We start from the raw sequence: 21,573 nt of genomic DNA on the forward strand, positions 1-21,573 counted from the left end.
TTACAGTATACTTTCTTTAAAATGTCTCCTTCGCAGAGTTTCCTTTGTGGGTTGGTTTTAAAATTGTCATTCTAGCTTGAACGGCACCAAAAAGCAGAGGAGGCGGAAGAGGAGAGGAGAAAAGAGCGAATATGGAGGAGAAGATCGAGTTTGACCTGCAAGTAAAGATGAAGCCAAACTCCCGAAGAGACTCTGGCCGGGCTTCCCTGCTGACCCTCACGCTCCTTAAGAGCAAGCAGAGGTCCCCAGCAGCGTGCAAACCAAATGGAAAGGTGCACGGCGCGATCGAGTGCTAACGGTGTCAGCCCCCGAGCGACCGTGGGATGGAGCATTGCAAACGCAGCTTCACAGCTGCTCGCTTGCTGAAGTGACCTGAAGTTTCACTTCAGAGAAGCCCCTTAGGAATCGGAGCCACGAGGCAGAAGTTTGCAAGACCCGACTGCCTCTCTCGGTTTTGCACCGCCAGCCTGGGACAGCTTTTGAAAAGCCAGGAGGTGGCAGTTTCCTCTGACCGGAGCCCCCCCATTTATATTCCCTCTTCCCGCGAAAGCTGCTGGAAGACGGGCTGCAGCTGCGGTCGGCCCGGAGTTGTGCAGCGGAGCTTGCACGGGGAGGAGCGGGGCGGGGGAGGCGGCGCGCTGCCAGCACGCAGCGACAGCCGGCTCCCGCAGCCCACATGCCCTTTCCTGCGCCGAGTAAACCTGCTCTGCATCTCGGCTCACTCCGGGCTGCCTGCACTCGATGGCCAAGTCGCCTCTGCCCTTAGCTCCAGCTGCATCTCCCGCCTCCTCCCTGTGATTATTTGCTCAGGACATGTCTGGTACCTCCGGAGCACTTTTAGCTTGCTCTCCCCCGCGCTCGGTGGGATTAAGCTGTCGTTCTGGAGGTTATTTTCCGCCACCAGCCTTGCACCCGGTCAAACCGGCCGGAGGAAGAGCGAAGCGCTTCTGAGAGCCGCGGAGGAGCTCTGCCGAGGCAGGGCAGCGGCGCCGGGTGGGAGTGAGGCGGCGGAGCGCAGCCGAGGTGCCCCCCCGCAGGGGAGGAGAGTGCCCCGCTACCGGCTCCGGATTTCTGGCTGCCTGCATGGCTCCCGGGCGCTGCAGAGATTGTGGGGGCTGCTGCTGCTGAGCAACAATACATTGCTTTGAACTTAACCTCAACTTATACCAGCAAGCAGGGATGGCAACACTACTGGAGCTGTGGAGCTGCCAAGAGAGCCAGGGAACCTGGGTTTTGGTTGCCACTGTCTAATACATGGGAGTAAAATGGAATTTCTTACCTGGGTTTTTCCTGCCTTGGTTCTACTGTGCACCCAACAGCACAGGTGTATCAGGTAAGAAAACGCCTTATCGTTCGTTCTTTGACTGGCCTTAGACACCCGTTCTTTCAGTGTGGCTGGGGTGAAAAATGCCACGTCTGGCTGTGGCTGTTACTCTTTCCTCTGCCCATAGCTCTGGCCCCCACTTTTGCCCATGGATGTTCTCCATTTAAGGGCTACCACTGCTTGTGTGACTGTTCAGTAGAAAAAGGGGTCTTGACTGAAGAGTTTCCTCAGTGTGCCCCATCTTCCTCTTCTTCTTCTTCTAGCAGAGGATGCACTTCTGCCAACTGAGCAGCAGTTTCTTGGGTTAATCAAGGGGTGTGTTTTTACCAGGATGCCTGCGGAAGCCTTTTCCCGAGGCACTTACTCTAAATTGGGGGCAATCACTTTTTGTAATGGCACTGCACATCCCAGCCAGCCTTATCCCCTTAAACAGCTCTGTAGGGGGCCTGCTTGAACATGAAACTCTTCCATAAAACCCAGCACAACCAGTGGGGTACGAACCGAACGTCTTTGCTTAGGGCCTCCATAGGCACACAATTAAACAACTCCAAATACAGACATTCCTTTCTAATGGGTTCATTAAGTCTCCTGAACTTGAGATAAGAGGAGGAGACTGGCAGAGATCTTAGAAAAAAATGTGTGAAGAATGCCAACCTGTTCTTAAAATAATAAACTGTAAAGATACATGTTTGCAATTCTCAGTCACATTTATTCAGAAGGTGTTAGCTAGGCAACCAGCTATGTTCTCTATATATTCTCTACAGATCTGGAGGCTGTATGTGGAGAATGCTTGCTATGATTATGCAATGAAAATAGAAGGGGGAGTAAAACAGAACTTGCTGCCTGTAAAAACACACCTCCATCATCCAGAGCGGAGATGGCTGTGGTATTAAAGGGGTCTTCCTACTTCTACTTTATAGACATTATTAATAACTTCAGAGGAGCAGAAGATGCAAAGTGTTAATTGTAGTAAGATGTAACATTGCTGTTACAGTTTTTGGAATTAATTAGTGAGATCTGATTTTTTTTCACTGGAAAGGAGAAGGATCTTGCATTAGAGGAAGTGTCAAGTCAACTGCTCCTATTCAGGACCGACATAATGATTTATCCTATGACCTTGAATCTGTTATCCAGGGTCAGATCCTGACACCCTCATGCTCTGAATCAATCCAGTATTACAGTGAGCGCAGACAAAATACTGTTTATGACCTAGGGACTTCAAGATCTTGCCCATGATTTCAATGATCCTGCTTCTCTATCTGCACTTGGGCTAGCATTAAGTATTTTGGTTGAAAAGTGCTATCTAGGTATAAAAGAATGAAAAATAAAGATTTTTAAGGAAGAGTCAGCCTTCTCAGCCTCTGTCTTCAAGGTGTGTTTCTAGGCACAGCAACTGCCAGGATGTGTGCAACCTATAATTTACTGGATAAATTATTTTATATTTGCACTGATTACTTAGTTACTTTACTTTCTTCCTCCATTTACACAATAGTGATGAGTTGGTTGTTAGAAACATCTATACTCATGGCAGAGACTAAGGCAAGGCAAATTCTAGCTTGTGAAATTCTAACTGTTCAGTTTGTAGTAGTTTTCCAAATACGCCAAAATGTAAGACATTCAATGGTCAAAGAAAGCTGATCTGTTTAGTACAACCGTTTTCTGAAGATTCAGGATTTAGTGTGGCTATGCCAGAACAGTGTTTAATCTTGTAAAAAGTGAGTAACCTTGCTTATATGTGTAATTTTGATGAGTTAAACAGAACTAAACAAAATTTTATCTTTGCATCAGTAAAATTACTCACACATAGATGACCTATGAAATAATTCTCTTGTAAGGGTCCAAGAAGCACATTAACTGCCTTATTCTTCTTCCTTGGAGTTCTCTAATATGATAGTACCTATAATTATTTTTGGTAAGAGACGCTTTTATGAAGAGCAGTATTTTATTAATACTGTGGTTTTATAATAATGGGCAAAACTGCCAATAGCTACATTTTATTGCTCTGATTTTGTTTTCTAAATGTAATGTGATTCATAGTTATGATGACAGATCCAAACCCACTAAATTCTCGGCTTGTGAATTCCATGGACTGTATATTGACAGGTGTAAGCAAAAACATATTCAAAAAAGGAAGAATATTTTGGCAAGTTCTGAACTCAGCAGTATGACATAAGACTTCCCAAAGGCAAAACTACCTATTAAAATAATGTTAAGGTTTGTCAGAGGAGAGAAGTGGGGAATACATGTAGCCTGCTTCCTCACCGCATTTTTGAATACCCTTTCAGGGTGCTTTAGAGAGCTGTATTTGAAGCAATTTCTCTGTCATGTGTGCTATTTGACTGAAATGAATGAGCCAAATTCAACCTAAGTCAGCATATCCTACTTATGCCAGTGCTGTTTGCAAGTAAACATTTTGAAAAAGTAGTATTTTTTGGTCTGCTTGAGACAGTGGTTAGTGGCAAGACATTTGGCATTTATATGATTGACAGCTCTTTGGGGCAAAGACTGTAGCTTCCGCTATTTTATCAGAGTTTGATATGCTGGGGATGCTGCAATAATAAACGTGTCACAGTGAATCAGATCATCTGCTGAAACACACCTAGTGAAATATTTCTTCATTGGCGCAGGGAAAGAGTACTATTGATAGGAGTTTTGGGATCTGTGTCTGTACTTCGTAATTCTTTACAGAAAGATATTTCAATTCTCTAATTAAGAATAGGTGTATCTTTTATATTTAAGATTCTATTATGTTAAATTACTTTTATACATTTGCATAGAATTGTCCTTCTGTTGTGTGTCTCCCTCAGCCTTTTACTTCTATTCATGGAAACAGAGCAGCTTTAACATGTGAATATATGCAAAGAGTGGTCCATTTTCCGTAGCTTAAAACTCCCAGAGAGGAAATAAGGGTTTTGATGTTCAAAAGGTTGCCATGTATTAAGCCTAATGCTTTTTCAATTACATTTCAAAATACAAAACATATTTACAGTAAGCTTCACTTAGAGTCAGGAATGGCAGGTGGGAAGGATACTGCTCTGGATAATCCTGGAGTTTGACAGAGGCCAGATTGTTCACTGACCTTGCAGGATATTCCTTGTCTTTTTCTCAAGGAAAAGTTTTCTTGAATGGCAGTGATATGTGGGACATTTGCCCCCAAAAGGTTATTTCAAGGAAAATGAAACGTACTCCATCTCAGTCATTGGTATCAAAATGATATTTCCATTTACCAGGTTAAAAGATTCATATAACAACTGTCACAGTCCAAAAAGAATCATTAGCAGGTATAAAGAAGAAACAGGAGATGCAAAAAGTGATTTTCCACATCTTACTGCTATACATGTTTGTCAAAAGGTTAGTGCACTCTCTCTACAAGTGTGACCTGAAATCGGTATCTCATTGGACACTGACTTAAAGGTGCTGTTGAGCTTTTTGCACTGCTGCTAGAGCTTTTGGCACTGCTGTGCAAAAATAATATTTCTAATGTTCTCTCTTGTTCAGCTGCTGTAGTACACTCATTCACACAGAACACATAGATTGCCTCTTTCCTTGGTGGAATTTAAATACTTGCCAGATTTTTCTAGTAATATTGATAAATTTCTAGCAACCATTTTCAAGTAGTGTGCTGGAAGATAGTGAAGACAGGCTAATACCTCACTTGCCTGACAAGTTCTTTAAAGATCTGCTGTCCAAGTTGATTGATGCTTCTCTTTCAGATCACTCCACATTAGGAGAATGCAATGGTCCTGCAGCAGCTGGGAGAAAGATTTCAGCTCAGATAGAAAGGATTTTGGGATATATGTACTTTTTATTCTAGAACTGATAGTACTTAGCTCTGAAAGAGATGCGTTTCTTTGCTCTGTCATTTGAGATTCATGGCTTGGAGTTGCTTTCCCTAACCTGTGTAATGGACAGTTTTGTTAGGGATGAAGCGCTTCATAGTTTTGCCCAGTTTATCAATGGTGATTTCCTCTCTCCTTTGTCTAGTGTGCAAGAGAACTATCTATTCTTTTCGTAGTTCAAACAGCAGTAATCTGTTTGCTACTGCTGATAACGAACTCTGCTGAAGTTCTCACAATGCTTGAACTCCAGATATGGACAGATACAAATATATTCTTCAAAATATCTGCTTGAAATGAGATGCGTACAGAGTCAGAGTGTGGATGAAAAACCATTTTCTTCAGCTTTAGATTTGGGAATGACTTCCAGACTGATATTACTACATGAGTATGTTGCCATTCAGTCAGCTAGGCACCCCACTCTGGTCTGGTGCAAAGTAAAGATAAGCTTTTTGATGAGCTGTTATGCCCCTTGAATCTTACAAATCAATGGCTTAATTTTACAAAGTCTTTTTCTTACTAAAACAAGCTTTATAGCAGCTTATGTCAGGAAATGAAGATGCTGAATCAACTAATAGTAGTTTACTTTCTTTTCATGTTTACTGCTTACACTGTGAAAAGTTAATCCCTTCCAATGTCTCTTGCTGGTCTTCCTTTTTCAGATACAATAAATGAATAATATTTTAGGCCATATATAATCCCAACTGCTGATCAAGGATGAATGAAATTTTCCCACTGTCTTTCATGTAACTTTAAAGCACTGGATCTGATGTACAGAAGTCTAGAGGAATGGCTCAAAGGAGTTATCATAAACTGGCCTGTAAAGTGCCATGAAAATAAAGGTCTGCTTTACAAAGTCATCATTTTTAACTGCGGACTGCTATACTATCTTCTAATATTCACACTTTTGTCTTCACCAGATAAAAAAGAAATGAAAATATTACAGGTAGTATAATATTTTTTAGTTTGTTATTTCTCCTCTCCCTTAATATTCTTGATGGACATAAAAGAGGGCAATGGGAGATGGCTGCTATGCTGGAGGATGTGGGACGACTTTAGACCTAAAGAGCATATATCAGACTGACACAAGCAGAACTTGGACTCATTTACAGCATGCTGAATCGTACACCCAAGCATACAGCCCCTGCAACATTAGTTCTTATGTCTGTATTGTTTCCCTTGCTCCATCAGCCTCTGTGTCAGTCTGACAAAATGTAATTTGAAGAATATGTGTGTTCAAAGTAATCACTGGGAAATTTAAAGGTAAAATGTAGGTTCACAGAATCACAGAATGGTTGAGGTTAGAAAGGACCTCATCCTGTCTGCCCCTCTGCTCAAGCAGGGCCACCCAGCACCCGTTGCCCAGGCCCACGTTCAGAAGGCATTAAAATATCGCCAAGGAGGGAGACCACAACCTTTCTCAGCAACCTGTCCTAGTGCTCAGTCACCCCACAGTGAGATAAGTGTGTCCTGATGTTCAAGCAGAACCTCCTGTGTTTCAGTTTGTGCCCATTGCCTCTGGTCCTGTCACTGGGCACCGCTGAAAAGAGCCTGCTCTGCCTTCTTTATACCCTCCCTTCATGTATTTATACACATTGGTAAGATCCCCCCTGAGCCTTCTCTTCTCCAGGCTAAACAGTCCCAGCGCTCTCAGCTTTTTCTCATATGAGAGATGCTCTAGTCCCTTAATCTGCATGAAAAAATCCTAATATTAGCAAGAGCTTTTGGTCACTCAGTGACAACTGTTTGTAAATGAAACTGTAGGTTATTCTGATTCACATATTCTCATGGAGTATCTAGAAGGCATCCTGTGAGCACCATGCTAGTGTGTGAGAATGGCACTAACTGAGTAAGAGTAATTTTGTTGCCCATTTCAAAGAAATTTAAAAATGAACCAGTAGTATAAACATCAACAAAGTAAATCTAGCCATGAAATTATTTCAGCTGTAATATTTTAATAACCCCCCCTGGTATTAAGTGCATATAGCTCCACTAACTTCAATACATTTGTTACACTGATGATCTGACCCTAAGGCTTTATTAATAATAGAAAAAAGATTATTTTTAATTGTGTCATGGATATTTAGGTAAAACTCCCTCTAGATTGTAATCTGCTTAAAACACATGGCAAGCGACAGCCCACAGTTTTTAACCCAACTCTCGTCACTTTAACTTCCTTTCAGCTCTATGGCTCTTGTCAATGCCTTTAAAATAGAATACTGACACAGGGTAAGTGCTGCATACTGTAAATGCTTTTTCAAAACAGATGAGGCTCCTGGCAGTTCTTATAGTGACACTACTTCTTTTATAGCAAGTGACTGATTATAAGTCAGTTATCCAGAGATGAGTTCTTGATGCACGCATGTAGCAATACCTATTGTGAAAGGGGAGCAGCAGAATTTGTTACTATTTTTCTCAGGTTGAGTATTTATAAATATACATGGTATTCTAATTTTACAATGACTTGTACCTAGCACTTTCATACTGTTGTGTATGTAGGAAGCATAAGGTAGATTCTCCCATCCTCACAGATCAGGCACGCAAGATAGGTCACTACAGTGCAGCCACCTTTTGACTCGAGTATTGTTTTCAAAATGCTACAGAAATTGGCTGAAGTTTTAGCAACATGAGTGGAAAAGCACCATCTTCTACTGAAAAGGCAAAGAGATTTTAGGCAGATATATTAATTCAAGCATATTGTAGTTATTTATTCTAATTAGGAAAAGACATAAGTATCATTCTTTACCTATAAAAGGAGCTCAGATATTTTACCCATTAGGAATACCATTACATCGCTATGGCCGAGACTTACAAGTTACAAATAAGTACGTTTTTTAAACAAAATACATTCAGTATAGTCTTATATTCTCTAATCTGCCAAGGCCTTAATTAAAAAAAAAAAATTGTTTTCTGTGTTAACTGATAGCCTCAGTATTTCCAGAAGTAGGGTAGTGAATGTAAAAGAAAATAAATGAAAGAATTTCTGAACTTCAGTGTTTGATGGTATTGCAGAAGAATGCCATACCTTAGCATCTGGATCTTGCGAAGTATTATGAAACTATAATTTAATCTAATACTGACAGTTGGATGATTGAAAGACCAGCACATAGGAAACAGCATATAGTTGATGACACCCAATAAAGAAGGCAAAAACTCTGTCAACATCTGTTATAAATCTTCAAAGCCCTTGTCTAAATCAATGTTATTCCAATTTATGTAGCTGAAAATATAGCTCTGAGTCTTCCAAGATCCTTACTCAGAAGAGATAGAGGAACCTGAGAAATATCTGAGATAGTAATTTGAGATGAACATACACAAGTGTGCTCATGGCAAGGAAACATTATAAATGCAATTTAGTATATAACCCTAATTTTAACAGCTTGTTGTGAACTAATAAAGCTTCACTTTGGAGCAGTGTCCCTATGTTTTAAGGTCACTTAAGCTTTGACAACTCTGCTAATGCAAGTTTTCAGTGTCCCTGCTGCTCAGGACTTACATTTATACATTGTAATCCCAGAACTGCTTCCTTATATAATTGACTACATACATGTGAGGTGAGAATTTTCTGACCAGGGCAATCAAAGATTTTTCTTTCAGTCCCCTGTGAGAAGAAGAGTTGGTTATTGTAGGGTACTCTGCTACTGTGCTAGCAGTAACTGCATGTGCTGAGCTGAATTCCCAGACTGGCATATGTTGGAGACAAAAAACATGTGTTTTATGTGGGTCAATGTCGCATGAACACTCTGAGAAAGTTATGTAAGTACCGAGGCAGAATATGTTTATGGATATTACTCTGCAGCCTTCCATCAACGTTTAACGAGTTTCTCTTCAGTTACTAGCGATATATATCTCTCAAATGCCATATTTATTGCTGGACTCTGTGGAACATGCCGTAATAGTGCTCAGATCGTTTCGATATAGTACTTGCATTCAGATTCAGGCCCTCTCAAACCACTGGCAAATTTTCTCTGTGTGAATAGTTGTGGTAGACATCGTCACAGTCCTTCATTTATCTATTCCTGTCATGTCAATCACAGTGCCGTCAAGAGGAATTATGTGAGCAGGCACAGATCTGCTTCAAATGGAGTCTGCCAGCTCAGTTTAAACAGTTAATGAAGACAGTATAAGCTTGCCTTTGTTCACAAGAGATTATGGAATATCCACATAACTGCTTGTACCAGGAGGGTTGAGGGGCTAGCATCTCCCAGGTGGTGGAAAATGGCAACAAGAAACTGTGCTAATGTCTTCAAGGAGCATCACTGGATCAGAAAGAAGCATATGCCTAGCACCTGAGAGATGGAGCCTTATTTCTAGGACTGTGGCATGCTGCACAAATCTGAAGCAAAATATTACCTCCCAAACAAAACCTACTGCCTGTTTGGTGGCTCACCCGGGTCCTAAGAGTGAGTACAAAAGGATGTGTGCATTATGGCATCCCACACTCCTGACTTGAGGACAGGTGGCCAAGCACCCACACTGGCTGATGCTGGCAAGTGCAAAACAGCACAAGCAGGTGAGCACAGGCCCTCCCAGCATGGTGGAATGACCCATATATGCCCAAAACTCTGGGGTACCTGTGGGAAGGGGGAGCGGGAGAGACATTTCAGTGTTATGGATACCTCATTTACTGCTCAACACCATGGACAGGAATGGCCCCAAATCCAGGACCATAGTCAGGATTCTTGCCCCTGCATTTCTAGGATTGTGGAGCACACCTCAGGTTCCAGGACATCGGCCAAATCCTTCAGGCTCATCACTCTCAGCACTGCAGAACGATAGGCCCCTCTCGAGGTTTCTGGAGGCTCCTGAGTTGCCTGGACTCTAGGCAGCCACCTCTTCATCTCTGAATGAGGGAGAACTTCCAGGCGCAATGGACAGCCTCCCAAGTTCCAGTGCCACAGCGCACTCCCTCCGAGGTTTGGGTCTGGCCCACAGGCAGCTCTCTGCTGGGTAGGGGCTGTGGAGATGCCCCCTTTTGTGCTTCCATGCTTTCAGCTGTTCACTTTTTCAATGAGATCTCCTTTTTGACCATAACTTTGTGGTTTTCAGGTGTTTGTACACCTTCTATTAGCATTTATTTTCATATTTCTGAGGCCCAAATGGTACTTTTCACAGTATCAAAGATGTTAAATCCAAATTCCAGCTATGTAATTTTTACTGTTTTCCCATCAAAGCTGACAATATGCCAGCCTTCTTGATCTCAGCTGTTCCGCAGTGGTACTAGGAGCTGTCACAGCTGCTGTGTCCTGCTACCCAGGCAGCTGAATTTCAGCATCCACAGATGCATTTTATGCACTATACAAAGTATCTTGGTTTCCCTCATGCTTTCTTTAAATTTCTAAGTCTTTTTTTTCCTACTTTTTTTTTTTAAGAAAAAAAACTTGAAAAAGTATGTGCTTGTATTTTAGGAAGAGGCCATATTCTTGCCTGAAATATGCTTTGATTTAAACAGAAATATCTGAAATAGTTTTCATATCTATACACAGTATTTTTCTACGAAATTACCAATATAGCTGATGATACTGTAGGTGGTCTCTGGTGTAAAAGAAGTCAATGTCTTCCATTTTTTGTTATTTTTCTGTTTGTAAACATGGCTAAGTTTTAAAAGATACTTATTCTCTTTACCTAGAGCTATGAATGACATCGGAGATTACATAGGTTCCAACATCGAAATATCCTGGTTACCCAACCTGGATGACTTAATGAAGGGTTATGCACGTAATTTCAGGCCTGGGATTGGAGGTGAGACTTTGAGAATAATGTGTCTTTTTTCTTACAATCCTTCTACCCTCTGATGTTTATGTGAACTTCATCCTCTACATGATTAAAGGTTGTGGTTATCTATCACCTGGATACTGGACATAATAACAATCAACAATTTGCTTGATCTTGAAAAAAGACAGACTGTACAACAGAAATAGCAACACAGTCTTCTTGCTGATATCTTAAATCACTGATATCTAAGTTGAAGGAATTTTGGATTACATAAAGTGGCAATAATTTCTGCATTTGCTTGAAGCCACGCTGTCTTAAACTAGGTAATATGGTTTCCTGAAGCGATTCCATAATTTTCAGTAGTCGTGATTGCATCTCATGTCCTTTATCACTGAAGCGAGGTGTTCTGTTGGAAATAGAGGACACAATCTGTAAAAGATTTAAATCTCTTGCTCTGAGGTAGATTTTACTTGTAAAGTGTATTTTATCATGGAAAACACTTTTATGAATTCATTCTGTATGAAAGAATTAACAGTCTTGGGTCATCTATTTTTATAGGTACTATGATAACATAAATCACCCCATTCAAACATTTTTTCTCAGGTCCTCCTGTTAATGTTGCTCTTGCAATTGAAGTAGCCAGCATTGACCACATCTCAGAAGTGAACATGGTATGTTATCAGTTAAACCTACTAAGTTGTGAACGTATGTACTGCAATGATAGAAAGTGTAGAAAACTAAATAGAGAGACAGTTGATCTCCAGCATGTCTGGAGTGCAGAAATTACCACAAGAAGATACTGCAAAGCGCAAACATTGTATTTTAAGACACAGGCAGAGTCTCTTCTGGCAGACATTGACAATTACAAGAATCTAGCCGTGTATGAGTCCCTGAGATTTCTTACTACAGTTAGCAAGGTTGGATTTGTGCAGCACTTATTAACAGAAAGACTAATATTAAGCATTGACTCCAACTTCTGTTCAAATTCCTTTTCATCACAGATACTTCCAAAAAAGAAGCTACGGGAACAATTGGCTCCTCTTTTTTGTGTAAAAACCTTTCAGTAAAGCAGTGGAGTACAACAACTTACAAGTCACATAAACAAACATCAGCATGAATTAACTGCATTTCTGAAACACAATAGATTTAATTTTAAAACCAAAACTTTGACTTTCCCTCCATCCTTTCACTTTATTACAGATACATAACTTCAGCTAATTTTTAGTTTTGCTTTAAAAGAACCTTCAAAAACAAAAGTTGTACTTGTGGAGATAAATAAACTGATTTTCTTCATTAAGACATATGTAACTCTTGCAACATGTTATATATAGCACTGATATTGAATCACTTTTTGATATCTTGGGTTTATCCATGGTAGAAGCATATGACAGAAATTAAAATGCTTGGGCAACTCTATGGTTGACTAAGTATAAAAATACTTATTTGCAGAGGAAACAGGTAATACATTTCTAGGCTAATAAAATGATTTTTGACCAAGTCCCAAGGCATTATCATTGTGTTTGTTTAGCATCACTTTTTAATTGGGATTTCTCTCGTCATAGGAATACACCATGACAGTGTTTTTACACCAGAGCTGGCGAGATGACCGGCTGTCTTACAACCACACCAATGAAACTTTGGGCTTAGACAGCCGGTTTGTGGACAAGCTCTGGTTGCCAGATACTTTCATAGTAAATGCCAAGTCTGCCTGGTTCCACGATGTGACCGTGGAAAACAAACTTATCAGGCTCCAGCCAGATGGAGTCATTTTATACAGCATCAGGTGAGTGAGAGGGTGCAAGAGTACTCTTATCATGTGTTAACTTTTTGAACAGAATATAAAGTAATCACTCAATTTTCCTAGGATGATTTCCTAAAATAATTATTAATTTAAAACAGATGAAAGTACTAGTGATGCCTATCAGAGATCCCTTTGCTTTAAAAGGATTACACTGCCAGGAAGGTATCTTTTGCAACAGTAACACATTTTCCATTTCATCATCACTGATCGCTTTCAGAATGTCCTTAATGGGAGATAAGCATCTCATAACTATTTGGTCACCAGGCAAGGAGATGCTGAATACAGAGCAAAGATTCTGTTCTCCACTCTCTCACTATTTTCCCAGGCAACTATGAGCCTCATCTAGGCTCAACTTTCCCCATCTTTCAAATGAAGAAAGTAGTATTTCCTCACTTTGGAAGAGTGTTCTTGCTAGAACACAGTACCTGTATTTAAAGTTAGTTGTGTAATGTTCTAAAAATTAATGGGTGTGCACCTTTGAAATCGTAAGTCCGAAGTCACCCATAAGGTGATCTTGGAGGCAGTGGAAGGGAGTAACATTGACTCAGAAAAGTCCTTTTTATCATCAGAAGTAGCTGAAGTGTCCTCGTGACATTAGACATTTGACCTTTCTTCAATTTCCCCCCACCTGTGGGTTTCCCACAGACTTAGTAAAGACAATAGCCATAAGGATTTTGAAAATAGCTTCCTGTATTAGTATTAAGGTTTCAAAGATTCCCCTTGTGGTTTAACCCCAGCTGGCACCTGAGCACCACAGAGCTGCTTCACTCAGTGCAGCCCCGTGGGATGGGGGAGAGAATCAAAAGAGTAAAAGTGAGAAACTTGTGGGTTGAGATAAAGGGAGTTTAATAGGCAAAGCAAAAGCCGCGCATACAAGCAAAGCAAAACAAGGAATTCATTCACTACTTCCCATCTCCAGGAAGGCAGGAAAACAGGGCTCCATCACATGTAACAGTTACTTGGGAAGACAAAACAGCATCACACCCAACATCTCCCGACTCCTCCTTCCCCCAGCTTTATATGCTGCACATGATGCCATATGGTATGGGATATCCCTTTGCTCAGCTGGGGCCAGCTGTCTTGGCTGTGTCCCCTCTCGGCTTCTTGTGCCCCCCAGCCTACTCACTGGTAGGGTGGGGTGAGAAGCAGGAAAGGCCTTGACTCTGTGTGAGCACTGCTCAGCAATAACGAAAACATCTCTATATTATCAACACTGTTTTCACCACAAATCCAAAACCTAGCCCCATATGAGCTACTGCAAAGAAAATTAACGCTATCCCAGCCAAAGCCAGTACATCCATTTAGTCTTTGAGTTCTGAGGAAAAGGCTCTGTCTAAATGCAACTAACTGGTCTTCACGTTGCTTGGAACAGGATTACCTCAACAGTGGCCTGTGACATGGACCTTTCCAAGTATCCAATGGATGAGCAAGAATGCATGTTGGATTTGGAGAGCTGTAAGGGCTGAGTACAGTGTTTCATATAATCTGTATTTTGTTTAAAGCCTGCATATATGGTACTTCGCTTGCTGGAGCTTGCTGGAATGATTCTGCTTTAGTCGATGTAAGGGGTGCCTTGGGATGCAGAAATAACGGGTACAAGCATGAATCCCTTCATTCTCTGTCTTGGGCATTAGACAATGGACTTTTCAATTCCAGTTCAGCTCTGATCCAATTCAAAACTATAGGATTTAATTTAATGAAGATGAACAACTTATAGTCCTGGATTGTACAAATGAACAACCTACAAATGTCTGGAACTTTGTGCTTGATGTAAAACCTAGTGCAATTGTGACAGTCACTAGCATTACTGAGGTTTGCATCAAATCCAGTGAGAATAAGTAGAGAAGCCCACAGGCAAAATTTGATGTGCTATTTTTTCTTTATGAGAAAATAGGAAAAAGAAAGAATTCTCTGCTTTTAATGAATGCCATTGTGACTAACCCTTACATAGCTGTTTAGTTTGCCTAGGCATTCCTGTATCTGTTACACAGAAATCAATCAGAATACGGCTTAAATTCATTTGTCCTCACAAAGGAGGGTGAAGAATGAATTTATATTTTATCCAACCTGTATTTGATCTATGATCAGCATGTAATTCCCATGAGCATTAATACTTTTGAATGAAATTCACCACTGACACAAGCAGGGACCACCTAATCAATGGCAATGAATCTGACCTTTTGCGGTCTACAGGTCTTGAGGGTTGCAGAGGTTTGTGAATAGCAGTTTCTGAGCAAATCCACTGGCCTCTTGATGCAAATTTATCTTTTTCTTTTTTAGCACTGACTTTGTTTTCTAGGCAATTAACCACAATACCATTTTATCCTGTAAAAAATCGCGATCTACAGTTTTACTTAGGTAATCACCAAATGCAGAGACAGCAGACAGTGAACCAGCCATCAATTCTCTTTCCCAGCAAGTTCTGCAGGGAGTTTTGGTGGTGGTTGAATTTTTTAATTGAATTTGAGTGTTTTGAATTCAGTGAAACAAACACGTAGAAATAAAGCCTCTTTAAACAAATGAATGATTTAGTAGCAAGTTGTCCATTAACAGCAAAACTAGCAAAGATCAATTTCCTATGGATTTGCATATTACATAAATCCCCTCATACATATTCCCCCCTTCTCTCACGTCCCTGGTGCCCTGCACCTCTCCCTAGCAGTTATCTTCCAGCTCCCACCCATGCCAAACTGCAGTCATTAATAGGCTGATATACGTGGTGATTGTCAGGCTAGCTGGTGCATCTCAGCATGGACATGGGTCTGAGTTATACTGCTGTTCTCTAACTGGATGCACAAGTTTGATTTTCTGTTCTCTGCGCCCATTTCTTACAAAACTTTCAAGAATCTAGCATCTCTGAAATCTTTGCAACCTTTACCTTTTTGTCACTTTGGTTTCAAAATATTGAGGAAGTTCAAAAGCTGTTAGAACTGACAGAAAAACACTGCATAGGCAGTTCGCGTAGGCATTGTTTTCTTATTGAACTACGTTAAGCCTGGGGGGTCCTAACAGTTGTTTCCAAGAGTGGGGACTCATAGGACCAATTTGGCTGTATACTTTCATGCAGTGTCCATTTGTAAAAGCACTGTAAGGCTTGCAAGGGGAGATACAGAGCCAACTGGATGCTTACCTCTTGAGGACACTGGGGGAATCCCTGACAAAGGAAATCTGTTTCCCTGACTGGTACCGAGCACCTATCTCTTAAAATCAATTTGTGAACTTGGAGATAGACTTGCAGTACAGAATTGCACTCTGACCTGTCTTCAGACATAGATAGGTTAGATTTGGTAGTTACTGTCTTTTACTATCAGAAACTTCTGTGACTCTGAAATCCAACCACAGTGCAGGGGTAAGTAGGTTAGTTCGAGTGCCATGGTAACAGCTACTCCAAGTCAGTATGCAAATGAGCTTTTTGAGAGATAATTTGAATGTTTCTCATGACACTGAAGTGCATTGTGCCATACCACATATTGCTAGTCAGAGTGAATCCACTTGGATTATTCTCCCTGTAGGAAAACTACCCCAATGTGACACTGGCAACATTGATGTTGCCAGGACAGTGGATTATCCAGACTGAATCACAGCATGCTTGCAACGGGACCGATGAAAATCAGCATAGCAGAGGAATTGGAGGACTTCCACTATGTGTCCTCTAAGTTCTTAATTTCTTCCTCAAACTTTATGTTTATTCAGCTTTCTTTTGGCAGATGGCTACTCTTCAGAGGACATCGTCTACCACTGGTCAGAAAACCAGGAGGAGATCCATGGGCTGGATAAGCTGCAGCTTGCTCAATTCACAATTACCAGTTACCAGTTCACAACAGAAATGATGAACATCAAATCTGGTAACAGGATCTGTCTTAATTTCAGGGACAGTATATGACTTTTTCCTGCATAGGGAAACCTCCTATATCTATAATAGAAAATCCCTCTTCTTAAGTAATTAATTTAAGAACATGTCAGGTGTCTTATAAGAGTTTTCTTTAACTTACGCTTGCAAAAAATGCCAACCTTTGCTGAGCCTTCAGGTAGCCACTGTAACATATTATGTCCTTTAGCTCTGTATGTTTGACAAAATACTGCATGGAGTAGCGAGACAGCACTTGAGAAAAAACACTTGAGGTATAGCTCACATTTTCTTGACCTAATTTGCAACTTTGGGTAAAGAAAAATTTCCATTAGCCCTGATGTTATGAGGCTTATGATGTACAGTCAGCTCATTCTAATTCTATCCAGTAGAAGTCAGTGGCGTGTATGTGTATCACTGGGTTTATTGCAATGTTTGTGAAAGACTGGAGTAATTTCTTTCCTGCTGATTTTTCATCCTCTTTCATGTATTCAGATTCTCATTTATGCTGCACATCTCCTCTAAGCTCTTTTTTGAGTTTGAAATTAACTTGGCCTTTTAAAAAATCTAAATTTAGTATCTGGAGGACTTTCTACAGCAGATGATAAGACAGTACACATTTTGAAGCAATACTGTTATTCAAGAAGACTCATGATTTTATTTTCAGATCTGGCATTGATATGACCTGAGACAAGTCATTTGACCTATTCTTAGCTAACAGTGCTAATGAGAACTGCAGTACCTCGTGTAGGGTTTATGAAGACTAATTGAACAACATTCAAAAAAGCTTTTTGTGATCCTTGTCTGAAATATGTTTAAGAATGTAGATCTGTGTCGTTATAAGAAATGTTATTTTGAATCAGTTCAACTCTAATTCACACAGTCAGAATCTTTCTTTGTCTGCTCTTTTTTTCCAGCAGGTCAGTTTCCCAGGCTCAGTCTCCACTTCCACCTTCGGCGCAATCGAGGAGTTTACATCATTCAGTCTTATGTTCCTTCTATCCTACTAGTGGCCATGTCATGGGTATCCTTCTGGATCAGTCAGTCAGCTGTGCCTGCCAGAGTGTCACTAGGTAAAATAGACAGTTTGGGGAGCTAACAGGGAAGGGTATGCTGAAGTTGAAATTATGCTCTCTAATAATGCTCATTTTCTGTGAAGGTCATTTATGAATACTATGTTTATACTTACAGAAGAGAGGGTCCTTTACAAGATTTCCCTCATGTTTTAATTTCTGTCATCCTATCAGAGCAGCTGTCTCAGTAAAGAACAGAATATAACCATCTAAAGATGGTTAAAAGCAATAATGCATGTGAGGCAGATGTGTGAAAGAATTGATTTGAAGGAACTGGGACAGCAACAAAAAAGTGTTCTTAGAGCTTCTGGATATGTTTGCCTGAGTAAGGGTTGCAAGACCAGATGCAAAAGTTTTTGAGGGCTAAGTCTTCTGGTTTTGTTTGTCCTGATCTAGAACAAAACCAAGGATAACATGTTCAGAGCTGCCTTAGTCATACAAACGCACAGTTTTTTACAAGCTCCCCTGTTTTGAAAATCAGAAGCCACACTATTAAGGGGCTTCTACTGTGAAAATACTCTTCAGCTTCAGATTAGTAAATACACTTATTATAGTGTATACCATGAAACCTAAAATAAAATTTCTCACACTACACTGCAGGTATAACTACTGTTCTTACTATGACTACACTGATGGTCAGTGCCCGATCTTCACTTCCACGAGCATCTGCCATCAAGGCACTTGATGTTTACTTCTGGATTTGCTATGTGTTTGTCTTTGCTGCACTGGTAGAATATGCATTTGCACATTTCAATGCTGACTACATGAAAAAGCAAAAGAACAAGATAAAGGCAAGAAGGCAGAGTGGAGAGGTAAGTAAGCGTAATACTGAATAACTTTGCAAAAGCAATCACCCAGCATCATGACCTTTTTCTACTATGGAAGCAAATTCTTCTACCCTTTTTGAAAAAAAAAAAAAAAAAATCATGGTTAATTCTTTTGTCACATTAACATGACCAGCAACCAAATGCAACTGCTAATTTCCCCTTGCAGCATGGTTAGCACTAAAGACAACATATTCTTACATGGTTTGTTGCTGTATTTAAGACAGGAAATGAAGAATAAGAGAGAATGAATAAGAAGGGAGGCAAAGTATGCCTTGAGCCAAGTTTGTATGTCTTATACTTTGAGAATACATTTAGATCCTTTGATATTTGTCCAGTCCTTAGCGTAAGTTACAGTAACCTTGAGTTACTCCTGTAGGGTCAGAGCAAAGTCGTTAATGACAGTATTACATGAGACGGGGAAGAAAGGCCTTTTCTCAGAAGGTATTCTTTGGTAGATGCTTCTGCTAAGACTCTTTTAGCTCTGCTACACATAATAAAATGCTCTCCGCAAAACAAAAACTAGGCCTGTAGTCTTCGTGTTGTTCCCTGGAGATTATATTTTTTACACCCAAGCTGCGTAAGGTAAACGCAGGTATAATTAGCATGGATGTAAGTTATGTAGAAATGAAGCCCAGTGAAACTGAACAAAGGAGTCTGCAGATGAAATTTGTTCCAGGGACTCCAGATGGCTTTGCTGCTTTCTTCACGTACATATATGCATGTTAGTGATGAAGCAGAGTGAATTGATTAAGGAACGGGGTTTTTTTTGACAATTCACAATTTGTAGTCCAGGCCTACATATTTTTTAACTCTCTGGCACCTTGGGTATTTATTATTACTTCATTTTATTAAGTTGTAGAGGATATGACTGATCCATATTCATTTTCTGTCCCACCTCCACATTCTCTCAGCTTTGACAAGAGCCTCAGAATTGCCTTTTGGCTTTGGCCACACAATGGGATAACTGTCTCCTTAAAGTCAGTCAATTGTTTTCAGTCAGGAGGGCCTAAGCATGCTGTCTCAATGGTGCCTTGGTAATTCACAGCATGTAAAATTATAACCATAATTTAGACGTGGTAGCACAGAGTCTTTCAGTGGTCCTTCTGCCAAAGCAAGTGATAAATACCATTCAGCACTTATGGATCTCATAGGTATTTCACCATATCAGGATCATGGCTAGCTTGGATGAAGTACACTACCTTTGCCCTATAAACTGCTATTACAGGTTCTCCTCTTTCCTTTGCAGATAAATGTGAAGAATGCCATTGTTCTGTTTTCCCTTTCCATAGCTGGTGTGAACCAGGAACTGGCCATTTCCAATAGGCAGCACCGTATTCCCAGAAGCCTGCCTGGATCATATGGCACAATAGAAATAGAAACTGGAGAGACAAAACAGCAGCAAGTAATGAAACTGGATAAAAAGAGTGGTCTGAAGTCCCTCTTTAAGCCCATTGATGCTGATACCATTGATATATATGCCAGAGCCGTGTTCCCAGCAGCCTTTGCAGCAGTCAATGTTATATACTGGGTTGCATACACAATGTAAAAAAAAAAAAGAAAAATTAACGTGAAGAGCTACAAATTGAACAATACGTACGGACTAAAAAGCCCTTGCTGAAACTGTATTAGTCCATCTCATCTCAACATATTTTCCAGTAAGCTCGAGACATTTCTGAAGTCAAGAAAGTCCTGCTATCAGTTCCTACTAAAAGCAGCAATTTATTATGTCTGATTTGATACCGTAACAATTGTACTCTGCCAAACAATCCCAGCTCCTTATTTCCTGTGTTACCATGAGACAATTTTTGATATGTACATACTTGCAGCAAAGGTTTAAATCTTAAATTACCACGGTTTTCCTCTACTTTAAGGGTTGATTGGTAATGAAGATTTGACTTTTCACACTCAGAACATTTCCATTTTTGTAATGGAAGAGCTAATTCCTCATTTCTACACAAGTGTTTTCTGCATCTGCCCTTCTGTGGGATGGTCTAGGTTTAACAGTAGTGGTAAAGTTGGAGTTTTTAATCATAAAAATCTCATTAACAAAGTAAAAGCGAATAGAGGGGAGTGGAGGCTTTTTCTTAAATTATTATTTGTCTTGGATAAAGTATTGAAAACATTTCAGCGCTCTTAGTCACAGCATGAAATAAAATATCCTACATAAACTTCTACTGAATTGTTAATAATAACTGTATTACATTTCAGATCTAAGCTAATGAAAGATTAAACACTTAAACACAGTAATGTTTATTAGTTTAATAGGCCCCAAAATAGGTAAAAGTGATTTAGAAACACAGGGAAAGCTCAGGCTTCCTGTGTTGGATTGGGAAAAATTTTAAAGGTGTTTGATAATGAAGGAACTCAGACTCCATTTTCAGGAAGGACTTTGGAATTTCTTCTGTTAATTTTCAGTGAGCATCTACCATGTGTGCTTCTGAAAATATCTTTTTTGCATCTGTCCCTAAATAGCTGAGTGAAGTAAAAAAATGTCGTAAATGGCTTTAAGTTACTCAGTTGCTTTGGATATTTTTGCCATTTTTATTCAGAGGCTGACCTAATATGCTAAGCCTCTTCACTTCCATTATTTGACAGTGAAATTTGTGGGTACTCATACACACTCCTTAATTCAGGACTAGATCCTCTCACCCATCTCATGCAAAATAACACTTTGTTCTGTAAGTAATTCCAGTGAACTCAGCAAATGAATGCAGTATTCACAACAAATACAAGTTTCATAATTAATCTCTAAAAAACTCCACAGTAAATATATTGGGATATGGATTAAAACAACTTAAATATTGTTAGTGTAGGAAACCAATGCAAGACAGTTTAAAAGGGAACTTTTTGTTGAGGATTTTGTTGCCTTAAAAGTGAGAGGTTGTTTCAAATATAGGGATTGACACAGAAGAAAATGTGATATGAGAGAGGGAGGGAAAGAAGGAAGCAAAACAAGGCTGAAAGCTATGATGGAATGGAGCATGGGGAAGTGCCAGATTAAACAAGATGTATATGTAATATATGTAGATAAGAGAAGAGCTGCTCTGGGCTTTGAAGATGAGAATCTTGAATGTAATGGCTGATGATTAATAGTTGTAATTGCAATAAGGATGAAACAAGCATTTAATCACAGCGGAGTGTGTGCATGTT

General features: G+C 40.1%; 1 protein-coding gene across 1 annotated transcript; it reads left to right on the forward strand.

Annotated features, from left to right (window-relative positions):
- Positions 1-800: 800 nt before the first annotated feature.
- GABRD (gamma-aminobutyric acid type A receptor subunit delta) lies at positions 801-20,209 on the forward strand. The gene is made up of 9 exons (XM_082009320.1): positions 801-1,333; positions 10,790-10,902; positions 11,479-11,546; positions 12,438-12,658; positions 14,049-14,131; positions 16,384-16,521; positions 17,441-17,596; positions 18,197-18,408; positions 19,670-20,209. The coding sequence occupies exons 1-9, from the start codon at positions 1,266-1,268 to the stop codon at positions 19,967-19,969; spliced, it is 1,359 nt and encodes a 452-aa protein (XP_081865446.1). The 5' UTR covers positions 801-1,265; the 3' UTR covers positions 19,970-20,209.
- The last annotated feature ends 1,364 nt before the right edge of the window (positions 20,210-21,573 follow it).

The sequence above is a fragment of the Phaethon aethereus genome, assembly GCF_964289735.1.
Source record: "Phaethon aethereus genome assembly, chromosome: 21".
Lineage (NCBI taxonomy): Eukaryota > Metazoa > Chordata > Aves > Phaethontiformes > Phaethontidae > Phaethon > Phaethon aethereus.

Excerpts from the sequence above, each read along its gene's own strand:
- GABRD (XM_082009320.1), top strand. The coding sequence starts at position 1,266 with ATGGAATTTCTTACCTGGGTTTTTCCTGCCTTGGTTCTACTGTGCACC. Across the intron at positions 12,659-14,048 it reads GTCATTTTATACAGCATCAG|GATTACCTCAACAGTGGCCT; the intron begins GTGAGTGAGAGG and ends TGCTTGGAACAG. Across the intron at positions 14,132-16,383 it reads CATGTTGGATTTGGAGAGCT|ATGGCTACTCTTCAGAGGAC; the intron begins GTAAGGGCTGAG and ends TTCTTTTGGCAG.